The sequence below is a fragment of the Anguilla anguilla genome, chromosome 3 (genome assembly GCF_013347855.1).
Source record: "Anguilla anguilla isolate fAngAng1 chromosome 3, fAngAng1.pri, whole genome shotgun sequence".
NCBI classification, from domain to species: domain Eukaryota; kingdom Metazoa; phylum Chordata; class Actinopteri; order Anguilliformes; family Anguillidae; genus Anguilla; species Anguilla anguilla.
In genome coordinates this window covers 68776143-68801285 of record NC_049203.1, presented here as the reverse complement: position 1 = coordinate 68801285, position 25143 = coordinate 68776143, and the positions used below count along the sequence as shown (strand labels likewise).

General features: G+C 50.6%; 2 protein-coding genes across 7 annotated transcripts in view; one reads left to right on the top strand and one right to left on the bottom strand.

Annotated features, from left to right (window-relative positions):
• The window catches only part of sf3b1 (splicing factor 3b, subunit 1), a 46397-nt gene extending 32147 nt beyond the window's left edge, over window positions 1-14250 (bottom strand). For 2 of the 6 annotated variants that reach the window (XM_035409119.1, XM_035409120.1), the window contains exons 1-16: window positions 14163-14190; window positions 12848-13020; window positions 12516-12617; window positions 11738-11852; window positions 7169-7248; window positions 6277-6492; window positions 5688-5940; window positions 4831-5043; window positions 4134-4255; window positions 3831-4028; window positions 2516-2617; window positions 1982-2161; window positions 1677-1763; window positions 840-1110; window positions 355-500; window positions 85-231 (exon numbers count right to left, since the gene is read on the bottom strand). In XM_035409119.1, the coding sequence (XP_035265010.1) occupies window positions 85-231; window positions 355-500; window positions 840-1110; window positions 1677-1763; window positions 1982-2161; window positions 2516-2617; window positions 3831-4028; window positions 4134-4255; window positions 4831-5043; window positions 5688-5940; window positions 6277-6492; window positions 7169-7248; window positions 11738-11852; window positions 12516-12617; window positions 12848-13020; window positions 14163-14190 (2433 nt within the window). The other 4 variants (XM_035409118.1, XM_035409128.1, XM_035409131.1 and 1 more) reach the window with 4 other exon arrangements.
• Window positions 14251-16343: 2093 nt separating this feature from the next.
• coq10b (coenzyme Q10B) lies at window positions 16344-24574 on the top strand. The gene is made up of 5 exons (XM_035408803.1): window positions 16344-16494; window positions 19162-19320; window positions 21286-21478; window positions 21861-21962; window positions 22731-24574. The coding sequence occupies exons 1-5, from the start codon at window positions 16394-16396 to the stop codon at window positions 22896-22898; spliced, it is 723 nt and encodes a 240-aa protein (XP_035264694.1). The 5' UTR covers window positions 16344-16393; the 3' UTR covers window positions 22899-24574.
• Window positions 24575-25143: the final 569 nt, after the last annotated feature.

Here is a 25143-nt window from a genome sequence, read left to right as displayed (position 1 = left end):
GGAACCTGTGTGCTTCTGCCAGTGTGAAGAGATGAACAGGCTAAGAAAGACGAGAGAGGAAAGCAGCCCTTCCCCAGCCCGCACCTTGAGCACGATCTTCTTCATCTCCTCATCGGGAGACTGGAACTCTCGGATGAGGATCAGCATCACCTCCCTGGTGTAGTAATTGGCGTACTCAGCGTCCATCAGGGGGATCAAGTAGCCAATGGCCTTCAGGAAGGCTGCCAGACCCTGTGGGGGGGGGGGGGGGGGCAGATTAGTGAGAGTCAGAGGTGTGTGTGTGCACGTATGTGAGAGAGGGTGAGTATGTGGTTGCGTGTGTGTGTTTAGGGTTAAAGGGGTCCTGCTGCTGACCTTTCCCCTGTGCTGCCGGATGCCCTTCCACAGGGGCTTGAGCACGGAGTCGAAGGACTCGATACCGTAGGGCGTGGCCGCCTCAGCCAGGGCAGCGATGGCCAGGGCACTGATGGTGCGCACCTTCTGCTGCTCGTCCACCAGACCTGGGAGTGAGAGAGGAGAGGGGGTCAGCACAGAGCAACGCTATACCCGCTAACCACCCAACCCAGCCCAGCGCAACACTATACCCGCTAACCAACCAACCCAGCCCAGCGCAACACTATTTACCATCACAGAAATACTGAAGTAAGATAAAATGAGGAATTCACCAACTCTTTCCATGAATCATTTATCAAAGACCAAGTCACACATTGTGTCACTGAACAGGCGACTGCGACCCAGGACTAAAAAACACAAAACGGAAACGATTCTAGGGAAGGGAGAGCACAGGGGAACAGCTCAGTGCGTTTAAACGGTGAGAGCGCGTCGGGCAGGGCGCTGACCGTGCTCGATGATCTCCACCAGGCTTCGCAGGTGGGGCAGGATGGCGCAGCCCATGAGGATGGCGATCTGCTGCACGATCTTGATGCCGGTGTGGCGCGCCTGCCAGGACTTCTTGCTCTTGCAGACGGCCTTGAGGAAGGGCAGCAGCGAGGGGATGCCCAGCGCGGACGCCACCACGGCGAAGGCGCGGGCCGTGGTGTTCCTCACGTACTCGTCCATGTTGTCGATGTCGGGCCTCATGGTGGAGATCATGGTGGCCAGGCCGGCAGCCTGCGAGGGGGAGGGGCCAGGGGACAGGAATTACCCACAATCCCACAGCCACGGCAAATACGCTCTCATACAATCTCTTCACTCACACACTCGTCCTGGTTTACTATCCTTCCATCATCTAACCCACTTATACCTAGGTCAGGTTCAGGGGTTGGGGGTGGGGGGGGGGGTTGGGGCCTATCCCAGTATGCACTGGGCGAGAGGCAGGAATACACCCTGGACAGGTCATCAATCCATCACAGGGCACACACACCATTCACTCACTCACACACTCATACCAGTGGGTAATTTAGACTCTGCATGTCTTTGGACTGCGGGAGGAAACCGGAGTACCCGGAGGAAACCCACACAGGCAGGGGGTCCTGGTTTACCAACATGTTATTTTTAGGTTGACTACAGAACAGATTTTAGGTTGGCAAAGTACAATATGACTGGAGTATTTCAGAGCAAAAAAGGCTTCAATTCCCATGCCAGCCAAACGCATTCAGCAGAAATGGAAAACTCCACTTCTGGGTTTATGTATATGGAGGTGAGGGATAAACAGCGGTGGGGAAGTGGCAGCTTACCTTGGCCAGGTTAGAGATGATCTCCCTGCCCTCCACTCTGGCGTAGTAATCCTCATCAATCAGCAAGGGCTCGATCACCACCAGGATCTGCAAGAGCCCGCAACAAACCAGCGGTTAGATACACACACACACACAGATGCACGCACAACAGAAACACACAAACGGGCACCACACACCATGCACGCACACACACAGACAGGCACACACGCACCGAACACCACGCAAACGCACTTAGCCTTCATCCATCAAACCACACACCAAATTAAGTCACTTCAACATGCTGTCTGTCAGGTAGAAAGGCCCACCTTGTGCACGTAGGGTCGGACCAGGTCGTCCAGCTTGTACAGGATGCGGTCAATGACTTTGACCAGCAGATGGCGCTCCTGGTCCTCCAGCGTGGGGGACATGAGCAGGGGCAGGATCTGGTTGAAGAGGGGACCTGCCCCAAACTCACGGGCTTTATCTGTGATCTGACGCAGAGCAGCCTGGGGAGGGGGGGAGAGAGAGAGAAAGGAGGAGAGGTGGAGAGGTTAAGCCTGCCAAGGGGACTGAGGAATAGTATGGACCAATAATCACATTGCAGAGGGAGGGGCTTTAGGGCAGGGATGGAGGGTGTGGTAGGGGGGGAGGGAGGGGCTTTAGGGCAGGGATGGGGGGTGTGGTGGGGGGAGGGAGGGGCTTTAGGGCAGGGATGGGGGTGTGGTGGGGGGGAGGGGCTTTAGGGCAGGGATGGGGGTGTGGTGGGGGGGAGGGGCTTTAGGGCAGGGATGGGGGTGTGGTGGGGGGGAGGGGTTTTAGGGCAGGGATGGGGGGTACAGTAAGGGGGCGTGGCAGCTCACCTTCCTCATGGGGGGCGTGCCGTTCTTGATCTTCAGCAGCAGTTTCATGATCTTGCGCTCCTTCTGTTCCTCTGGGCTCAGAGTGGACTCGTCCACCTCCACCTGAAAACAGCACAGCCCAGTCAGAACCCCGGCAGCACAGCCCAGTCAGACCAGCTGCAGCACAGCCCAGTCAGAACCCCGGCAGCACAGCCCAGTCAGACCAGCTGCAGCACAGCCCAGTCAGACCAGCTGCAGCACAGCCCAGTCAGAACCCCGGCAGCACAGCCCAGTCAGACCAGCTGCAGCACAGCCCAGTCAGACCAGCTGCAGCACAGCCCAGTCAGACCAGCTGCAGCACAGCCCTGTCAGACCAGCTGCAGCACAGCCCAGTCAGACCAGCTGCAGCACAGCCCAGTCAGACCAGCTGCAGCACAGCCCAGTCACACCAGCTGCAGCACAGCCCAGTCAGACCAGCTGCAGCACAGCCCAGTCAGACCAGCTGCAGCACAGCCCAGTCAGACCAGCTGCAGCACAGCCCAGTCAGACCAGCTACAGCACAGCCCAGTCAGACCAGCTGCAGCACAGCCCAGTCAGACCAGCTGCAGCACAGCCCTGTCAGACCAGCTGCAGCACAGCCCAGTCAGACCAGCTGCAGCACAGCCCAGTCAGACCAGCTGCAGCACAGCCCAGTCAGAACCCCGGCAGCACAGCCCAGTCAGACCAGCTGCAGCACAGCCCAGTCAGACCAGCTGCAGCACAGCCCAGTCACACCAGCTGCAGCACAGCCCAGTCAGACCAGCTGCAGCACAGCCCCAATTACACTACCCTTGCATGTCTGGCAAATGCAGGAGAAAAAGCAGCTCAAAAGGTGAAACTATTTTGCTTTTTTGTTTTGCATGTTCATTCACAGTTCAGGTTTCATTTGAAAAAGTACTCTTGTCAATACTTGTTCAGACCTCATTTCAAAAAACTTGAAAAGTTCAAACTCTAAGCTATTATTTGAAAAATCTCCATAGAAACATCAGGGTCATTAATCAATTCAAAAACTGAATTCAGTAGTCAATGTGTGAGAATTAGTCTGCCAGGTCACGTAGTAGAGACAGAAACTCTGGGGATTTTCAAGACCAGGCTTGATACGGTGTTAGATGTCTGTAGGTAATCCGAGCACTAATTTAGTCAGAAAAATGGCGAGCAATGTTGGGCTGAATGGCCTGTTCTCGTCATTATTTTACGTTACTTAAATCCTCAAATTCCCTGAATTTAAGTGGAACTAAACCCAGGCTCTGTTTCCCACGCACATGGGAGCGACCAATCAGACGCAAGCTCCCCTCACCAGCAGCTTGTCGAAGTACTGGATGTCGTCGGGCTTGAGGAAGGGCAGGTTCCCGGACGGCTGGTCGTTCACGGTCTTCATGGTGCGGTCCTCCGTCTGCATGTGGAACCCGGTCATGCCCCCGATGGGCGTGGGGGTGGCGGTCAGCTTGCGGGCGGGGGTGCGGATGGGCACGTATCCCGCGGGCGGGGGCAGCACCTGGGGGAGGAGGGAGGGAGGGAGGGAGGGGTCAGCGTTCAGCGGAGGCGGTTAAAGTGGCTCGGTTAAAACGCGTGGTAAAGACCGCGGTCACGGTAGCCGCACCTTGTAGCCCTCGGGGAACATGGCGTCCAGCTCCTCGTCGGTCAGCGGACGGTTCCGCTCGTCGATTTCCCGCTCCCAGCGCCAGGCCTGCAGCTGCTCGGGCGTCATGCTCATCAGGTGACCTGCGGGGAGGGCAAGAGACGGTCGTGAGCGGGGCCTGTTCCAGCCAAGGAGGGGCCCCTCAAGGGCCTAGCCTAGCCTTCGAGGGGCCCCTCAAGGGCCTAGCCTAGCCTTCGAGGGGCCCCTCAAGGGCCTAGCCTAGCCTTCGAGGGGCCCCTCAAGGGCCTAGCCTAGCCTTCGAGGGGCCCTCAAGGGCCTAGCCTAGCCTTCGAGGGGCCCCTCAAGGGCCTAGCCTAGCCTTCGAGGGGCCCCTCAAGGGCCTAGCCTAGCCTTCGAGGGGCCCCTAAAGGGCCTAGCCTAGCCTTCGAGGGGCCCCTCAAGGGCCTAGCCTAGCCTCGGTAATACTCAAATCAGGCCCTTGAGGCCAGTAGCTCTGCTGTTTTCATTTCTACCTGAGTGAACAGACTTATTAAAGCTGACAGATTAGACTCACCTGGTGTCCCAGGTTTAAATCAGTCCTGATTAGGGGGGAAGAATGAGAACCAGCAGCACTACTGGCCATATTTGAGTATCCCTGGAGTAGATTTTCACAGCCTCGGCGTACATCGCGTCTTTGTGCGAGCGGCGGCAGCCTTACCTGGGGTGGGCGTGGCCATGTTCATGGCGGGGGTGCCGATGGGGGTCTTCCCCGGGGTGAGCAGGGGCGTGGACGAGCCCATCTGACTGGCCGGGGTCTCGTCCCAGCGGGACTTGCGCTTGCTGGCCCCGGGGGTGGGGGTCTCCCCCACGGACTCGTCCCCCCTGTCTGTGCGGGGCGTCTCAGCCCAGCCACTGCCGTGCCCCGGGGTCTCTGAGGGGGGGCGAGAGGTGGAGGGGGGCAGGTTAGAGCTTTAGATCCTGCCAAACTGAGTGCTAATGTAGATGGTTCCATTCTGCTCAGTCAATGGCTTACACAATACAATGGATATGACTTAAGACTCAACTGAACTTCAACTGTAAAACATTAAATTAATGATTTGACAAATTACTTAATTTTGACATTGAATGTGAAACAAATAAATGAATTGCGATAATAAGAAATTTAAAGTTTGTATTTCAACAGAGAAACAAATCATAAAGGAACGGCTATTATGAGAAATTAATTTCCTATGAAGAATTGCAGTTGGGAATGAATCATGGTCTAACATACAATTCACTGAAGAGTCAGCTTTTTGGAATGTTTTCTTCAACAGTCAGTGTTCCAGAACTCTGCTTTCAGTCACCAGTAGTGATTGTGACATCAGCATTAGAATGTTCAGATAAGAACGTGACGTCACTGACGCCTGTCAGAACAGTAAGCTGCTACAGCTGAACGGGATTAACACCTTCATTCTAATCATAGTCTGGATGAAAACTGAACCCGCAGGGAAGCGAACGCAGACAGGCGGGTCTGTGCAGCCGTTAACGTTGCCGCGGTAACGCCCGGCTGCGTGACCTCACGGCGAGGTGCCTCACCTCGCTCCGTCTTGGGCGTCTCGTCCCAGCGGTTCTTGCGCACGCTGGAGGTGGCTCCCCCGTGGCCGGGCGTGGCGTGTCCGGGCGTGTCCCCGCGGCCCGGGGTGGCGGCGCCCGCGGGCGTGTGGCTGGGCGTCGGCTCCCACATGCGCGTGCTGGGCGTGGCCCCCGGCGTCTCGCTGCCCTTGGCCCGCCCGGGCGTCTCGTCCCAGCGACTGTTGGAGGGGGTGTGGCCTGGGGTGTGGCCTGGGGTCTAGGGGGGCGGGGACAACACAGGGTGAGCGGGAAAACCTCCACTATCAGTGACATCCATCAGAGTCTCATCACAACCACTATATTCCCCTATTTTAAAGAAAAGACTATGCTCCAAAACACCATTCACCTATCATGCAACAATCAAATGAGGAGTAGACTTCTTAGGACAAGAACTATGAAATCCAGCTAATCAGGAACTGATTTAGACCTGAGACACACCAAGTGAACGAAAAAATAAAAAATCTACCATCAGCGGCACTAAAAGGGTAATTTGGGGGCTAATTAGCATATCCCCGCCCCCGAGAGCGCTCCGGCACTCGCGATAGGCCCTCACCTCGACGCTGGCGTCGGCCTGGTCCCAGCTGGAGACCTTCTTGGGCGTGCCGCTGGTGGGCGTGCCGCTGGTGGGCGTCTGGTCGGCCGTCTGGTCCCAGCGGCGCTTGCGCTTGGCGGCTGCGGCGGCGGCGGCCGCCTGGGAGGCAGCGGAGCCGTTCACCACCTTCAGCTCCCCCGCTTTGGCCTTCTCCGCCAGCTGCTGCCGGATCTCTTTCTGCGGGGGGGGGCGAGGGGGGGGCACAGAGGTGAGCGGGGGGGGCGAGGGGGGTGAGGGCACAGAGGTGAGGGGGAGGGGGGTGAGGGCACAGAGGTGAGCGGGGGGGGGGGCGAGGGCACAGAGGTGAGGGGGAGGGGGTGAGGGGGGTGAGGGCACAGAGGTGAGCGGGGGGGGCGAGGGGGGTGAGGGCAGAGCACACGCTCGCGAGCGCATGCCACGCATAGCCTGCCTGTGACCTGGGAGTCTATTAGCAGCTCAGAGTTTGAAATGAGGGAAATAAATTAACAATGGCAAGATCACACACACACACACACACACACACACACACACACACACACACACACACACACACACACACACACACACACACACACACACACACACACACACACACACACACACACACACACACACACACACACACACACACACACGCACACACGCACACACGCATGTGCGCGCCCGCACACACACACTCACACGTGTGCACACACACACACACAGACACACACTCACACATGCACTCTCACACACACAGCTAGACTGCCATGAGCCCATGGAGGCAGCCAGTTCCATCAGCGGTGATGATTCACAGCAGCTCACGTTTTCACACCACTATTACAGCCAGAGGCAAGGCATTTGGGAAAGGCGGGGGGGGGGGGGGGTAAAGTACCTCCTCTTTGGTGAGGTGCTGCTCCCTCATCACATCCATGTACGTCCGGGCCGGCTGCTTGGGGTCCGGCGTTTTGCCCCCTGCGCGAGAGAGAGAGCACCAACAAGACACGGGACAGTCAGGCAAGCAGGACCCCCGCGAAACCCGGCGTCAGAATACACAGCAAGCAAGAGCACTCACAATACAGCCAGCTAGCCCTGACGCTATCCAACATCGCTCAACTCTCGCTGCCATTACACAGACTCTACTGCTCCATTCTCTCCTCTCTTACGGTAAAAATCACAGGGCAGCCCGTAGGGTGCAATTAGGAAAGGAAAAAAAAAAAAGAAACCAAACCAAAAAACAAAATCCACTTTTTAATGCATATCTGACATGGCTAAAGCTAACAGGCAAATTAGTGATAGGCAGAGGCTGATAAGGAGGTAAGGAGAGGGAATGGCCGTCACTGTCCAGGGGTCCTGGGCTGATTCTCTCCAGAATACGTACACTTTCAGTGCCAGGGTCCTTCTGCAGTCAGGCTTCAACCGGCAGAAAAGAAGCCTAGAAAATTATCTCATTGCCATTAGTAACACTTTGGAAAGGGTTGGAACTCACACACAAAGCATACCACCTGCTTTCTCTCAACTTACTCATCGGGGCATGGAATAAATCCTCCTTGAATTCAAACCACTGCTAGAAAGTAGTTGTTTTTTTTTATGTAAATGTCCAAATTTCTAACTATAAGAGCTAAACAGATGGGAGTCTTTAAAAATTGAAGTTTGCCTCTGATCAGGTGTTATATTGCTTAACTACGAGGGGACCAAATTTCAAAATATAACTAACAGACGGGAGTCTTTAAATTTAAAGCCTGTCTTAAAATGTCTCATTATAGGGGATCTCGCTAGGTGGGAACAGGGCTAAGTGCATGACCTCCTTCACAAAAAGCTACCATGTGGGAGGTGTATGATGGCTAAGCACCGGGACGTCTCGTCTGACACACTTTCGGGGATAAACAGAGTGGTCCTGTCTGACAGTAAAGGGGCCTTGGGTGCAGTGAAGTGGAATCAAATTTGGAATTTTGAACATTCATTTAACTTTGGGCTTAACATTTAAAATGCTGCACGCCAGGAACAGCAAAGTGCCACTTTATTATAAGGTTTCTGTGGCACTGTATATGGGGCGTAAGTAACATAACTTGGGTCATACGGCACAATGTCGACCGTCATGGAGGTCAGTAATAGAAATAAGTCCTGATCGGCATCTGATTTTTATAAAAACAGCTCTGATGTGAGACTCCAATTTCTCTAATTCTTGAAAAAAAGTGTATAAGTTTTATTTGTAAAATTAACTATGAGACAAAAAAAAGTTTGCAGGTTTGCAAATTACTACAAGAAAAAGTCAGTTCTTTTGCTGCACTGCTCCTTGAACTCTGAACCCAGGAGGGGGGGTGGGCGGAGTTTAGCTGTTGCTAAGGAGGTAACCAGAGGCCCCTGACCACGCCCTCTGCGCCTGGGCAGAGGGGCCCTGACAGAACACTGAAACGCACGCTTCAGACTGCGTTGACCATAACCTACACAGGACGAGCTGCTGCTCATAAGAGATCGCAGCCAGGACTGGCAAAGCAGTACTGCTGTAGGAGAGAAAATAAGGACAGTTAGTATGGGCCTGAGGAATCGTGGCACACAAGATTTGATATCATATATTTCCATTCTATGCGCACATAAAATGGAAATACATACTTGCACAACAATTTTGCCTGAAAAAAATAAAAAATAATAAAAATACAGGTGTGTAACCTTGGTTTCACTACATGCAGGCTTTATGTAGACCTAACCAGACTGAATGTGGCCTAGTTGCTTTGTTTATTCTGACTGACTGGTGAAAAACCTCACAGGATTGGGTGAACAGGGACTTGTGGGGGAGGGAGCTCCCGCAAGGGTATGACGGATATACCGAGTTTCCATGGTTACTCATAACAAGGCCTGAAAGGCAACCATGACGTAAACTGTGTGAGTAGAGAGTTAAGCTGTGCGCTCAAACACACTACGCTACCTGTACACCAGACTGCTTTCTCCTGAGCGGCTCGAACAACAGAATCAGGAGGCTATGCAAGTCACGCACAAACTGCATCTCCGTTCCTTCGTTCGAACACTGTCTCTGAAATCCTTGTCCTAATATCAAGTGCAGAGGGTACGGACACATGTGCTGTGCTGCAACACCGCCAACTCTGACCATAATCTAAGAGATGTGATGCATTTCAGAGGCCAGGCGAACACTAATGCACCCGCACAAAAGAAATCCGAGGGAACTAGTTCTCTTTTGAAAGCTGAAAAGCAGTATTGCAACACAAGTAAGGATGATCTTTGGGCAGTTAAAGGCTTTGAAGGCACTGCTTTCAGTGCATCTAAAATCACAGAGGTGTCTATCAATGAATGCGTGTCCTACTCGGGGGTAATCAGGTTTAGTCTGTCTTTCAGCACCCCCTGCTGACAGGCACCCTACATCACTGTCTCACACTGCACTATGACATCACAATGAAGACGTCTGTCCAGCCCACATCACTGTCTCACACTGTCCCGTGACATCACAATAAAGATCCCTGTCCAGGCCACATCACTGTCTCATGCTGTCCCGTGACATCACAATGAAGACACCTGTCCAGTCCACATAACTGTCTCACGCTGTCCTGTGACATCACAATAAAGATCCCTGTCCAGCTCACGGCACTGTCTCCTAGGCACTACACAAGCAGTAAAAGGAGTGCGTGTTACTTCTACTCCGTGTGTCTGTTTGCTACATAACAATGTCAGGGCCTGTTTCGACATCAAACTGCAGGTCACGGCGGAGCCAAAGTCATCACTGGATGCTGAACACCCCACCTCCTTTTAATATGCTATTCAGTGCGACTTATGCAACTGAGCTACGCAACAGCAGCTTAGACCGGGTGCCAGATTTCCCTCTAAAAAAAGGAGCTGAATAAAACAGGTCTGACGCACCCTCCCCCACCCACTCGTGTTGTGGACAGCAATCTGCCAAAATATCGCTGCTTGGCTCGGGTCCCCGACCGGGAATTCAGTGCATTATTCAGCGAGTCGGCCGACTAGCACGGCTCCTGAGCGCCACGCCTCAAAGGCAGCCGCCGGAGGACTGACTTCTTCCTCTGTGGTCCCGGATGGACCTGTGCCTCCGAGCACGGCGATTGGCCGAGGGTTAATTCCGAAAACCCCGCGGCGGGCCTCAGGCCCTCCCGAGTCCAGCAGGGTTCAGTACAGAGGGGTACAGCAGGAGGGAGAGCACTGCCACTCGCACAGACCGAAGCTGGGCTTCGTATCCATTACGTGCGACCGTGGAGCCAAAATGGCGACTACCGTCCGGAGACACGAACTTGGGCTTTACGGGTGGAAAATCATACATGTCTGATGCACACATGCTGAGAGCTGGTATGTTCCTGTGTTCTGATTTGTATGCACTGAGGACACCGGTGTGACTTCCTGCACTGCCTGCGCTAGATAACATGTCTCCCATAGCACCACCAACCCCTCTACAAAACTCCCTCCCCACCCATTCCATTCTCTACAAACCCCCCCCCACCCCCTACCCCCTACCCCCCCTCCCATTCCATTTTCCACATGTCTGGAGCCAACAGGGAGGAATTCACCACACTCCCCTACAATGACATAGTGCTCAAGGACATCCAAGAGACTTTGTGTGTGGGGAGAGTGTACATTGCTCAATTTATGGATGTCCCGCATTTGAATTCTGGGAAAGCCATCGTTTGAGACGAGCCAGGCTGACGTAGGATCAGCCATCGTGGGACACTGGGTGACTTGGGGGCCGAGAGCTTGACACGGTCGGCATATTTCTCACGACTCCTGGTACGTATGGGGAGGGGGGGGGGGGGGGGGGGGGGGGGTGAGGTGCTGCCAATTCCCCCCCTCAGTGGCCCGGATCGGGGACAAGCGCACTGGAAGGGTGGGTAAATTACTCCCCAAAGTTGACTGCAGAAACACGCTCAACACGCCACACAACCCACTGTGGTCTGAATGCCTTTAATACTTACAACCTCTAAACAGTTTTTAACCCTCCCCCCCCAGGAACACCAGAATAACTTTCCACGTGTCCCTTAACCCTTCGATACACACACGGCAGACTGCAACCCACGCTCTGTAGTATTATTACATCGAGTGTCGTCCTCTCAATAATCCAGCCAGTGGAAGCCAAACACTGAATTTTAGGAGCTGAATTGCATTAACTTTCAAGAGAAAATTGTTGGATATCTTTCAACTGTCTGAAAAGGCATCGAGCTGCTCTTGGGAAAAGTGAGCTGGAGAGGAATTTTCCATCACTGTATGGTAAATGGGAAACTTGCGTAACAGCCAAACCAAAAACAGCGATCTGCCGGACAGGACGAGCACGGGACGTTCTTGCGTGGGGTGCGAGCTGCGGGGTGGCGATCGAAGGGTTAAGTGCCGAAGGGGGGGGGCGGGACCAGTGGGGTACAGCCCCAGGTTGAAGGAGCAGGATGAAAGGAGAGGCAATGGGGAGAGGGGTGGGAGGAGAGGCGGGACGGGCGGCGGGGGTGGAATTTACCGTCTGCGAAAGGGTCAAGCCGCTCTGGAGAGATGATCAGGACGCGGCGCCGGCCTTTGTACTCATCCTCGCGGTCGGCGATCTTCTGCGGCCGGTGCTCGGCGAAGAGGTCGTACTGCGGGGGGGGGGGGGGGGGGGAGAACGGAGCGGTTAGGGAGCGATAAAGGGAGCAAAACGAGAGATCGCAATCGTCCGCAGGGCTGCTGGGTGGCTCATCTGTATGAACAGTCTCAAAAATCCCAAAAATAAATGCAAGCAGGCAAGGCGATGCACAAATGTGAACCAGCTGCATTTATTTGTGGATCACCTACATTTATTTATTTTTGAGACAATAATACCCCCATACAAGTGTGAAGAGTGTGACAGGGCATCCCAAATTGGGGAAAAAAGGCAGCGTATGGCGGGGGGGGGGGGGGGGGGGGGGGGGAATATATATTTGGGGAACTTAGTGTCAAATTTTCTTCTCTTAATGGAAAAACCAGTAGAGAAAGCCAAATGTCGTAAGTATTTAGGTGCTAAGCGCCAATGCAGTATGTTAGCGCCAGCTGGCAACTAACAAACCCGGAACTGGACTTCAGCAGCAGTGTCTAAATCAGCTTACTGGCCTACTATTGAGTACACTAGCTGTATGCAACTCGTATACTCAATAGTAGGCAAGTAAGCCGATTCAGACACGGCTAACGCCTCCACTTCCAACACAGCGGACAGATGAGAGACGGACTCGCAGGAGAGCCGGTGCAAGGCAGGAGGAGGAGGAGGAGGAGGAGGCATCGCTCACCTGCTCATCTGACTGCGGAACGGCGTTAAGCATCGCCACCGGACCATGATACCCCGCCTTCTTCTGCCCCAGCAGACTGGTGGAGGAGTCTTCCTCGTCGTCCTAGGAGAGAGAGAGAGGCCGAGTCTGGTCAAGCCCGGCACAGCCCGGCTCTCACAGCTCATACACGAGAAACAAACGCTGGGTGGGGGGGTGGGGGGGGCTTCACACAGGAAGCCAGCTCGGTCGGGTCTCCTTTCAGAAGCCCGTCTCAAGCCGACTCCAGCTGTGCTGAGCCACACAAGGGGGGAAAGGGAAAGAGGGGGGTCTTGGTAGGGGGTGGGGGAGCTTACATCCTCTTGCTCGTTCGCGGCGATGGAGATGACGTAGTCGGCGAAGCGGCTGTCGCTGCCGCCGTAGATCTCCTGGTCGTAGTAGCCGGTGGAATCCAGGCCCACGCCCTGCTCCCCTTCCTCCAGCAGGGTGGCCTTCATCCCCTGGATCTCCAGGATCTGAGCCTCGATGTCTGGAGCACAACACCGGGCAGGGAGCGAGGAAAAGGTCAAGGGGGACAGGTCACAAGAAATGGGGAGGGGGTAAAAATGCAGAGTGAATTTCTGTGAGATGTTTTGTAGAATTGCTCGACTATATCAATTTCACTCTTAGTATCGTTGTGTCAAATTTGGTTTGCAAACAATGTCATGTCTAGCTTAAGAACATAATTTTCATGAAACTGTTTGTGATTTAAGTATGGGGTACTCTGAATTAACTACTTGAATTCAATATTAAAGTAACGCAATATTCTTAAAATAACAACGGACTACGTTACATCTACTCCCATTCAAAATGGAACTTAACTAGTCAAATGTCAACACGGACCAATACCGTCGCCTAGATCTAGAAAACACAAATGGAACGTCCTGGTATAATATTACCCGGTAGCTAGTATAGTGAGCGTGTAACATTTGTTTTCCGCTAGCTTGCAAACAAACGTGAATGTTAACGGAAAGCCTAACGCTAATCAGCTGCAGATCCACTTAAACGGCTAGCAAAGTCATAAGCGAAGAGGCCGCGATTAGCTACCTAGCAAGGTATCTTGCTTATTAATGCTGAAAATCATAGTGACTCTTTTGTCGTATCCGAGTGTAAATGGATTCCACAAAACGAAAACGATGAGTACATCGCGAAACATTATTAATCTCCGTTAAACAAAGGCTAGCAACGTGGCAACGGCATCCATTTCGTGGCGTTTTGCAAGGTTCGCTAACTAGCCATTTCGTACGTCTACGTCTCAGAAATATAAAATGGTCAACTTATTTGTATATATAAGTATTTCTGTCGAAACGCAAGCTGTAACTTTGATTAACATTCTGTGTATTATATGAAACACTGCATTCAGACTTCTTTCCGCTTTACAATCCGAAACATCTTCATATCTTCACTAGTTAGCATTAGCTAGCTAAATGCGTTTGTTGCGACGCAGCTTGAGCCGCCATTATCTTTTCATGTCCTCGTTGAGATTGATTCACATATCGGTTACAGGAACACAGCAATTTTTCTCTTTGTAGAACAGCTGATCCATGTCACATTTAGTAGATATATTGTGGTATATGCCTATGTGTTACATAAAATCACATTAAACGCGCATTTCCAGTAATATCGTCTTACCTTCGTGTGTTTTGGCGATCTTCGCCATTTTCGTATCTGAGAAAGTCTGTCCCGGAAGACTGAACGGCTTCTATTTCCGTTATAGCGCGATTACAAATTGCGCACGCGCGGGGAATCGACTAGAAAAGACAAAAGATACTGTAATGCTTTTCGACATCCAGTATTATAGCCTACTCAATTACTAGAATTATTGACTACACGGCTCATGTGTCATGTTCGTTTTAAAGATATCAAGAGACTGACAGTTACTTGTCATGAGATCGGACTGATGAAATAACACCCTTACACATTTGTAGCAATTTCTATTGAGCTCCACTGAATATAATACATGGTCGATCAGAGTTGTTAAAATACGTTAACAGCAAAAGACTGTAGAGTGATGACAAAAGTTCTTCATCATACACAAATGTGTTTTCAGTGTTGACTTTCAATTGCATTCAAAAGTTTTTGCCTAATTTAATATGACTTTTCTGGTTTAATATTTGGAGACTGGCCTCTTAGGCTTTGCACTAAATCTGATACTATTTGTCTATTATACATTAAAATTTAACTGTTGGTGGTTGTGCCAGCTGTATGGAAATGTTCAAAATATTCAACACACAGGGAGCTTATTACTGAATACAGTGCCCCCCAAAAGTATGGTAGCAGGTAGAGTGAAATTAGTTATTTTTGCAATATACTTAAAGGCTTTTAGATTCGAGATCAAACGATGAATATGAGGTAAAAGTACATGCAATCAACTTTCATTACATAGTATTTCTATGCATATGTGTTTAACCATTTTACAGAAACAGCTATTTTTGTGTTGAATCCCCCAATTTTCAGCTGTGCAAAATTAAGTTAATGGATGAACTTAAAAGTAAATGAAAGCAATAAAGTCTACATAGCCCTTAAATTCAATAACTGCATCAATTCTATGACCCAGTCATGTCACTAAATATTTGGTATCTTATTTGGAAATGCCTTTCCAGGCCTTAATTGCTGCTTGCAGCTGATCTTTGTTTTGGGGGTTTTCTGTCGCCGGTCTCCTCTTCAGCAAGTGAAATGCATGCTCAGTTGGATTTAAATCTGGTGAATGACTTGGCCAGTCCAAAACATGACTCCACAAACACACTGCCCACACAACCAAAGCATTTCATTGATGAATGCTTTGGGTGTGTAGGCTGTGTGTTTGTGGTCATTGTCTTGCTGCGGGATGAAACTCTGGTCGACGAGGATGGAGGAATTTCTTTGTCCATTGCTAGACAAGTCTGTACACTTCCAAATTCATCCTACTGCTGCCATACTCAATTACATCATCAATAAAAAAGTGAACCTCTTCCAGAAGCAGCCACACATGCCTCAGCCACGGCACTACTAAATTTTACTTACTACTAAATAAAGATACAAGCTAGAAGAGTTCTGGAACAAAGTTTTATGGACATAGAAGACCAAAATAAACCTTCACCAAAGCCATGGAAAGTCAAAAGTGTGGACAAACAAAGAAACAGCCCATGACCCAATGCATGCCACCTCATCTGAGGCATAATGCCATTGTGTTGTCAAGGAGGTCTACAGATGTACCATTTTAAAAGCATTTTATCCAGAAACCTGTCGTGTGCTAACTGGGAAAATAATTTAGGGCCGCATCTACAAACAGGGATGCATGAGTGTGGCCCTAAATTTTTCAACTCAGAAAAAAATGTCAAGTGTTCGAGCCCTGCACATGATGCCTTTTGTTTTTAAATTGCCTGGGATTTCTACAGTATTATGTATGATTAAAATGTGATTAATTGTAAAAGTGTATATTTACATAAAATAAACTTATCGAGTTCTGCCCAAATAATTATCATTCAATAATGTCTAATAGAGTGTTTTCTTTGATTTTATATCATGTCATTGCATTTAATTAGTAATGTAAGGTTAACTGTAGTTTTTTAAAAAGTCAAACAGGACAGGAAAACTGCTTTTAAATGTGTATTTTCCGTCCATAAATTTAGCTCTAACCTTTACTGTGTACCATAGCTCGACCAAAGCAAGCGCAACTCAATCCCGCATCTCGTGACAGTCGTGCGCGCGCACCCGCAACACAATTAATGAGTACAACACCTCTGACGAACGCCTAGAATGGCCAATGAAACGTCAACGCGCACACGTACTGTCCAATAAAATCACAGAGGCCGTACCTACCAGAAGGGTGGGCTTTTGTGAGGCTAGTACTGCCAGCTGACACAGAGGTCTTCAAAGTGAAGATGGCGAGAGGTGCTCGTAGTTTGAGGATAGCGGTAGCCGAGTGCATCAACCAGTTACCAACTACAGTTTGCCGGGGGGCACCTCGAAGGAATGGTGTGAGGTAACTTGTTTGGGGGGTAATATTTTCATGGGTTTATCGAGGCTTACCCAGCTAGCAAGAACTAATTTTAGATAGCATACCGTTCCGGTGCTACCATGGTTAGCGATCTGGCTAACATTAGCTAACTAGTTTCATTTTTATTGTGTGATTTTGTCCACTTCCTTCTGGGTTATTTTTCGCGAAATGTCTAGGTAGCTAGCATATTGTCCGAAATGAACTCTTTTTAAATGGCTAATTGCTAGCTAATTGTGTGTTATTTTACAATCTGTCTTGACAGCAGTAGACGGGAGTTAGCTCCCCGCTAGGCTTAACGTTTAGTTTCTTGCTCTTGTTCCTGGCTAACGTTGGCTGGAAACCTTGCCAGTTCAGTTTCTGTGCTTCTGAGTCTTGGCGAGCTGTCACTACCTCGGGCTTCGCCTATATTCGTTTGCAGGTTAGCTAGCCTCACAAGTTAGCTCTGCACAGTTCTTACCCGGCACTTTGGCCAACTTAACGGACATTAATCGTTACAGTTAAAAAAAAAAACACTCTTCCGTACAGTGTCCTTGACCTGGAGAACTTATCTCGCGTCAGGTTCGGTGATGTAGACCTGGCTAATTTTTCACTTTTCAACATGTTTGCACCCCCATTATGTCAGCTATATTCATATGGTTAACTGCTTGGACTTTCCTTCGTTTGCATAGCCTAGCAGTCCAATACCGTTGCTGGAAACAAGCTACGCTGTCATCAAGCGAAACCCCTTCCCCATTCTCACACTGCTCAATTGAATTTACAACAGCATGACGTCGGTGACGGCTGTGCAGCTTTATTAGAATGTACCGCGAAGCCAACAGTCTTATCATAGGCCGCTATTGATAGCCTACTGGCCCCGTTCCGTCGACTAAATTATCTAGGGACTTCTTTAGACGTAGCCGTGACGTTCGTGCCTGCCCCTCTGACGTTAACCAGGGGGTGCTGCGAGACTGGGTGCTAGGACACCGTGTCCAAGGCGTGTGCACCTAACAGCCAGGTACGGAGGACTTGGCACCTGACCTAAAATCCACTGGTTTCTGGCAGGGTCTGGGCAGGTTGAACTTTTAAGCTTAGCCCACTGAAACAGGGTTTTTATTTAGCCACTGTGGTTCTTGAATGGAGCTGTGTGTGTCCATTCAGGTCACCTACTAGAAATTATGAATTATAGCTGTGCACACATGAAACGGGCTAGAACTTTCAGCCTGTCTGTTTGTTCTGTGTTTGTTATTTGGTTATTGTCCCTGGATAATTTCCAGTGCTATGTGTTTCTACCCAGCTTTAGTGCATGTAGTGTCACTTTGACATTGGGTGTGGGCTGAGAGAGTCAGAAGAGAGTGACTGAAATTTGCCTGAGGCTAAAGCTTCAGGTTCTCTGAATCATTCTCTCTATCTCTCTCTCTTTTTCTTTTTACCTCTCACATATTTTTCCTGTGTATCAGTCGATCTGTGTTATCACGTCACAATGGAAATGAGTCATCATGAGAGCGTGTGGACTAGTGCATGTTTTTCTGTGGAAAACGGTCCTGGATGTGAACTGAAAGTGTGATTTAGGCCTACCTGCTGCTACTTCACTCTACACCTGTCTCCTGATCACTCACAGTTCTCTGAGTATTCACAGAGAAATAGCTGGATATGCGGGTAGGACACTGCCGTTGTACCCATGAGCAAGGTAACCTGCATTGCTCCAGTATATATCCAGCTGTATAAATGGATGCAAAGTAAATGCTATCTAAACAGTTGTGTAAGTCGCTCTGGATAAGAGCGTCTGCTAAATGCCTGTAATGTAATGTACTGTATACTGTTCTGACAGGTACGTGTGGTTTGCCCACTTCTGTTATTTACCACTTCAATAGCGGTCCAATGGCTGTTATCACATGTTGATGTGGGCTCTGCGGTAGATAGCTGGCTTTGGCCTAGTTAGAATTTTCCCCTGTTTCTACATACACTCTTATTGCTTATATTATTACGGTTTCTGTCCTTGACCGATTTGACTGGACTGCAGGGCGGTCCTGTCTGTGGGCCTGGGAAAGCTGATTGACAGACAGTTGTCAGGTGGGAAGGTCCCTATAGTGACCATGCAGTCCAGCATTTACGTTACATTACATTACAGGCATTTAGCAGACGCTCTTATCCAGAGCGACTTACACAATTTTACATAGCATTTTACATAGCTGGTTAAGTACCTTGCTCAAGGGTACAACGGCAGTGTCCTACCCGGGAATCGAACCTGCGATCTTTCGGTTACAAGCCCAGTTCCTTACCTATTGTGCCACACTGCCGCCCTACATGCTCTGGGGCACGGGGCTCCCGCAGTGCTGTGTGTTTTATTTAAACTCTCCGCTCCTGCTGAGTTCACACCTGTGGGTTTGGGGTTTGACACGCGGGCATTATTACTCCCCCCGTGGATCAGACTAACACTCCTAGGGCCTGATTTACTGAGACCTTCATCACGTGCAGAACTTTTTGGCACACGCACACCCGGTAACATGACCATTGGTATTTGTTTTGCACCAGTCATTGGCCGTGTTACTCGTTTTGTGTGCGCTAAAGGTCTTACTAAATCTGGCCCCCGGTTTTTTTTTTTGGGTTGAGTTGAAGGTTCAGCGCTGGACGAGGCCCCCCCTGTTTGACGCGCCCTTTTCTCTCCTGGCACAGATACCTGTCCTCATGCGGGATCCTCATGACCCGGGGGCTCCCCTTACTCCGGGCGAGCCCCGGCCGCCCCCCCATCGCCCCCCCCGCCGCCCGCAGCTTCTTCAACCTGGCCGAGTCCTTCAACAAGAGGAAGGAGTACTCCGAGCGCCGCATCATCGGGTGAGCGCCGCACCGCCAAACCCCCAAAACCGCCGCCGCCGCCCCCTGCGCCGCGAGCCTGTCGCACCTGGTGGGCCGTCCCGCCCCCCCCCCCCCGCCCCACGCGGCTGGGCCTATATATAGCCTGTCCCTGGATTTGGGACGCGGCGCTCGAAGACCTTATGTAACGCTGGAGATGGAAAATCGTTATCAGCCTCAGTAAGCCTTTCCCAGGTTTGAGAAGTGCCTGGGCCCTTTCCAGGTCCCGGGTTCAGCTGAAGTTCAGCTTTTTACTCGCCTGCCCAAGCTGGAGTCTTGGTGGGTTTTTAAAAAAAAAGATTTTTTAAAAAGTCACACTAATGGACAAGTGAAATTTCAAAAAAAATTACAATTCCTCACTTTATACATTTCATTCTTATAATTTATTATTGCTTTTAACTCCAGTGACCATAATTTGGCCATTTCAGTGTGCTCCACAGTACAGTGCAAAGCAGGCTGGTTGTTTTCCCCCCTAAAGTAAGAATTAAGAATACAGATCACATATATGCAATTTAGCCATTTTTAATCTGTAATCCATGCTTAAAAAACAAAACAAAAAACAATTAAGGTAGGTAATAAATGCGTTAAATATCATTTATGGAATCTACTGAAGGTAATTATGCAAAATATGTAATTTCAAAGACTATAATCTATGTCCTGGTTTTGTCAAGACAAAAGGGTTTTACTTCTAATGTCCCTGGGCAAAAAGCAAACCTGCTAGGTATGAACAGATCAATTTTTCTTTGTCATGGCTCAACACTGTGTTATCATTGCAGAGGAGGGCTTTTTTTAAGTAAATGTCTTCCCGTATGTGTGATGGTCATTAACAACATCCACTGCACTGGACTTTTTAAATGAACTGAACTTGCTGCAAATGTCCCTCGTATAAAACACAGAGGGAGAGCTGGTAAGAATTTGGTAAGGAGCTTATTTGGCTTTCAGGCTGCGTTGGAGCGCAAGTACAGGCCGGATCGTTAACGTTGAGCCTCCTGCTCATGATAAGCTCCTCTGCTTCTGTGCCCTTGAGGAGATGCATGGGTAGAAGGCAGGTGACTGAGTATGTAAAACTGCCCCAGACGAGCGGTGAAGGTCGTGGGAAATTGTTCCAGGCCACGGTGAAGGTCAAAAGCTGCATGCCTGGCTACAGTGCTCCTGGTCGCAGCACAGAGTGCGCGCTGGCTAGTTAAAAAATTATTCAAATTCGGATGTTTGGGAAGAATGGATTTTGTGCAGCTTCAGGTTCAGACCTGGGTCAAATACGTATTTGTTTTGGATTCAAATACTTTTCTACGCTTTACTCATCTTGTCTAGTGTATTGGAACCAATTAAATACTCTCAAAAAAGTGCAAACCCCGCCTTCTGGTCATATTGGCAGGCTCGATTACACCAGGCAAGATCAGTAGAGCTCAGAAAAGTATTTGAAACAAAAACGAATACGTATTTGACCCAGGTCTGATAGGGTTATTCCAGTTACTGTGACATTTTAATAGACACATGGGTGAAAGGCCTTATGAAGGGGAGAAAAACACTTTAAAATCAGAAGAACTTGTTGTTATTCTGAGGGGCCATGGTGTGAAGCTGGGTATGTAGGCCACTGTGCCTTCTGTCAAACAACATGAGGGTCTCTGTTTTGGGGCTTGTGTGCTGTGTCACGTATTATATGCAGGAGATGTGTGACGTGGTGGGGGGGGGGTGTGTGTGTTGTCAGGTACTCCATGCAGGAGATGTATGACGTGGTGGCGGGGTGTGTGTCTCAGATGTGTGACGTGGTGGGGGGGTGTGTGTGTGTGTTGTCAGGTACTCCATGCAGGAGATGTATGACGTGGTGGGGGGGTGTGTGTGTGTGTTGTCAGGTACTCCATGCAGGAGATGTATGACGTGGTGGCGGGGGTGTGTGTTGTGTGTTGCAGGAGATGTATGACGTGGTGGGGGTCTGTGTGTTGTCAGGTACTCCATGCAGGAGATGTATGACGTGGTGGCGGGGGTGGAGGATTACTGCCAATTTGTGCCGTGGTGCAAACGCTCCGAAGTGGTCTTCCGCCGGACGGGGTTCTGCAAGGCCAAGCTGGAGGTGGGCTTCCCCCCCGTGATGGAGCGGTACACCTCGCTGGTCTCCACAGTGCGCCCCCACATGGTCAAGGTAGGGCACTGCGCTTTTCGTTGTTGAACTGATCTTGCTGTTGGTACTGTAACGTGCTCTAGTGGCATGACCTGCCTTAGTGGTTGTGCTGGTTTGGTCTTGTAAACCACCTGATATGTGCAAATGCCATGTGCTGTCATTCATTTGCTGATTTTTTTTTTTAAACTGGACAAAGCACTGAACAGCAACTCTTTATTGGTTCAGGTCAAAGCAGCATTGTTTGTAAATGGCTCAGTCTGCCTTCAGCTGGCTGCAACCGCTTCATACCGGAATGTACCGACCAGTTGTTTGATGTGGAGTGACCTGCCTCACCTCAGTGCTGACCAATAGGAAGTTAGCGCTGTATTCTGACTCCTCCCCCTCCACGCCCGTCCCTCCCCAGGCCGCCTGTTCAGATGGCAAGCTGTTTAACCACCTGGAGACGGTGTGGCGTTTCAGCCCTGGGCTGCCTGGCTATCCCCGCACCTGCACCCTGGATTTTGCTGTGAGTACCTGAGTTTTTTTTTTTTTTAACTCTCTAATCATGCCTGACATGGCAGTAAATGACCAACCCTCAGAGGCCGTGGGAAATGTTTCCGGGGAGAGGAAAATCACTGTGATACGAAGGGTGTTTATAAAACAGCCAATCAGCACCAAGGTCGTACAGCTTCTATGTGATCACGTGATTTGTTTTTTTTTTTAAATCACACAGAAGCTGTGTGGCCATGGTGGCAGTTATTCTTATTGTGCTTAAACGTGATTGGATATCACACAGCCCTACCTGGGGCACTGTGTTCTGGAGCACAGCTGTGATCGTCTCTCTCTCTCTCTCTCTCTCTCGCTTGCTCAGAGGCCGAGCTCAGGTCACGCGAAGGTCACATTCCGTGCGCCAGGTCACTGCAGTTAAACGCACGTTGAATTTTGATTGGTCCTGCCCCTCTGGGTCCGCCCAGATACAGCTACAAACGCAAACCACCCATTAACCCCTCGTGACCTGACTGCAGGGCCAGAGCAGTTTGCTTGATTTTAATACTGTTGAATTTATTAATGCTACTTAATGTTCTGTACATATTGGAAAAATACAGGTTTGACAAGAACATAAATTAGCAAAAAAAAAAAAAAAACAGAGGGTTGTTCTAGGGTTGTGTTCTTCAGCATGTGAGAGAAATTTCTCAAATTTCTTTAGATTCACACGGCGCTTTGCTGGAACTGACGTTAAAATTCCCGCCCCCCCCCCCCCCCCCCCCCCCCCCCCCCCCCCCCCCCCCCCCAGATCTCCTTCGAGTTCCGCTCGCTGCTGCACTCCCAGCTGGCCGCGGTCTTCTTCGACGAGGTGGTGAAGCAGATGGTGTCGGCGTTCGAGCGGCGGGCCGGCAAGATCTACGGGGCCGAGACCCGCATCCCGCAGGAGCTCATGTTCCACGAGATCCACCAAACGTAGCGCCGCCCGCGCCGCGCCCACGCCGCGCCCGGGAGAACAGGGAACAGGGAGGGGCGGGAGGGGGCGGGACTGAGGCCTCACGTGACTGACCGCCATTGTGCCTTTTTTTTTTTTTTTTACAACCTGACCGTTTCGTTTTTAAAAATTCCCAGCGTCCACCTGCTCCGAGCTCAGTGAGCTCAGTTTGCCCCGCCTTCCACTGCCCCGGCCCTGCCCCCGCGCCCCAAAACCCCTCCTCCTCCTCTTCTGTCACTCTTCAGCACGGCTCCCCCTGCTGGTGTAGACGAGAAGTGCACCGTCGCTGCTGTTCCTCCAGTGGCTGAGGTCAGCGGTGCTGCACACGGGAAACTAAATCCATTTAAGGGCTAAAATGCTAATCAGTTCAGAGGGTTAAATGACTGCGCCGTGCCTGGGCAGTGCCTCTCGTGTCCCTGGGGTACCGGGCGTGATTTCGGGTGCCTTGGTTACTAAGATTCGGACGCATCGTGTTCAGGCCATCTCCCCACAGCGCTGTGCATCGATTGTGGCAGCGTCGCGGAAACGTGTGACTGAACCCCAGGGCAGCGAGCGGCGGGCGAGTGTGGTGCACTCGCAGCAGGAGAGAGAGTTTCCGTCTGAGCGCAGTGCGTACAGTCAGCGGACGCGCGGACCGAGTTTCCGCCAAAAATAACCCGACTGTAAGTGCAGAAAACGCGCTCTGCGGCGGCCCTGCGGGGTGCAGCTGCGCCAGGGAAGGGAGTTTGAGTGACAGGCGACGCGTTCTAATTTAGGATGGCCTTCCTGGCATCCCGGCCTTCCCCGTCAGCTGAAGAGGGTTTGAACGAGCGCTAGAGTTTCCTCTTAATGAGCGCTCCAGAGCCAGGCCGCTCGCACGCTCACCCTCGCACACTCGCCCTCGGATGCTCGCACGCTCACCCTCGCACACTCGCCCTCGCACGCTCACCTTCGCACACACATCCTCGGACGCTCACACGCTCACCCTCGCACACTCGCCCTCGGACACTCACACTCACCCTCGAACGCTCACCCTCGCACACTCACCCTCACACACTCGCCCTCGCACACTCGCCCTCGGACACACCCTGCACACTCACCCTCGCACGCTCGCCCTCACACACTCACCCTCGGACACTCACCCTGCACACTCACCCTCGCACGCTCGCCCTCACACACTCACCCTCGGACGCTCACCCTCGCACACTCACCCTCGCACGCCACGTGTGCCATATTATATCCCGTTTGGTTGAGACCCACTCCTGCATAACTGGAGCCTGTCCCACCGCTAGTTTGGGCGCAAACCCGCTGGAACAAGACCCGTTTTAAGTTGCTGTAGCTGCGTGTCAGGTTGGTTGTACAGATGAAAGCTTTACCATCACAGGGCCTCGAATCTCCTTCCATACCCACTGCCTCTCCCCTTCTCATAGTTTATATTTTTTAATCTCCATGTATACGCATATTATCACTCATATTTATTTAGATTTATTTGACAGCCACATGTGCACATCCCTTATGTTAAGACCTCAGATGAAGGTGCACTTCGTTGCCAAATGTATTTTTCCTTCTTTCCTTTTTATTTTCCAGTGCAAATGAACTTGTTTTAACGAGTGTTAGTGTTAAAAAAAAGGGTGTTTATGTATTCAGGCTGCATGGTTAATAAAATATTTTTATACAAAGGTGCCCGTGTCCGTTTTGTTCGTCTGTGAACCTTTGAACTTCTGGTTTAGACTGGTTCTGTCTCACATGATGCCGTTTACTATTTGTGGACTGCACGAGGGTCGCAATAATAGCCATTTTAATTTACGAGCCAAAGTGCCTGTGTGGTTGTTTATACTGACCCCTAGCGGACAAATGGTACAGCACATGTAATTGAACCAGTTACTGCACTTCTACAGTGCTTTGGATTTTAATGGTGATGTTAGATTGGCATACAGTGGATAAATGGGGTTTTTATATCCTGTGGGAAGAAAGTAGGAGTACTTGCATCTAATTATTCAAACTTTACCTGTGAGGGCACGTGTTGGTTAATACAAAGCTTTCCATGCCATTGTTGCAGTACTAAGCTATTTTCGTCCAAGTGATCAAAAAAACTTCAATTTTTAACGTTACTATTTGATAGGAGGGACACAAAGAACTTGTAGATCTGGATGTGGGTATGCCATAAACCTTTGGTAACCACACCAGATATTAAGAGTCAGCTGGTAAAATGTACATTATACTGAAATACTGAACGTGCCAGTAAATTAAA

Bases quoted from the DNA above. Each gene is read 5' to 3' on its own strand.
- coq10b (XM_035408803.1), top strand. From the start codon at position 16,394: ATGGCGAGAGGTGCTCGTAGTTTGAGGATAGCGGTAGCCGAGTGCATC. The intron at 19,321-21,285 runs GTGAGCGCCGCA...GTGTGTTGTCAG, and splicing joins TCCGAGCGCCGCATCATCGG to GTACTCCATGCAGGAGATGT. The intron at 21,963-22,730 runs GTGAGTACCTGA...CCCCCCCCCCAG, and splicing joins CCTGCACCCTGGATTTTGCT to ATCTCCTTCGAGTTCCGCTC.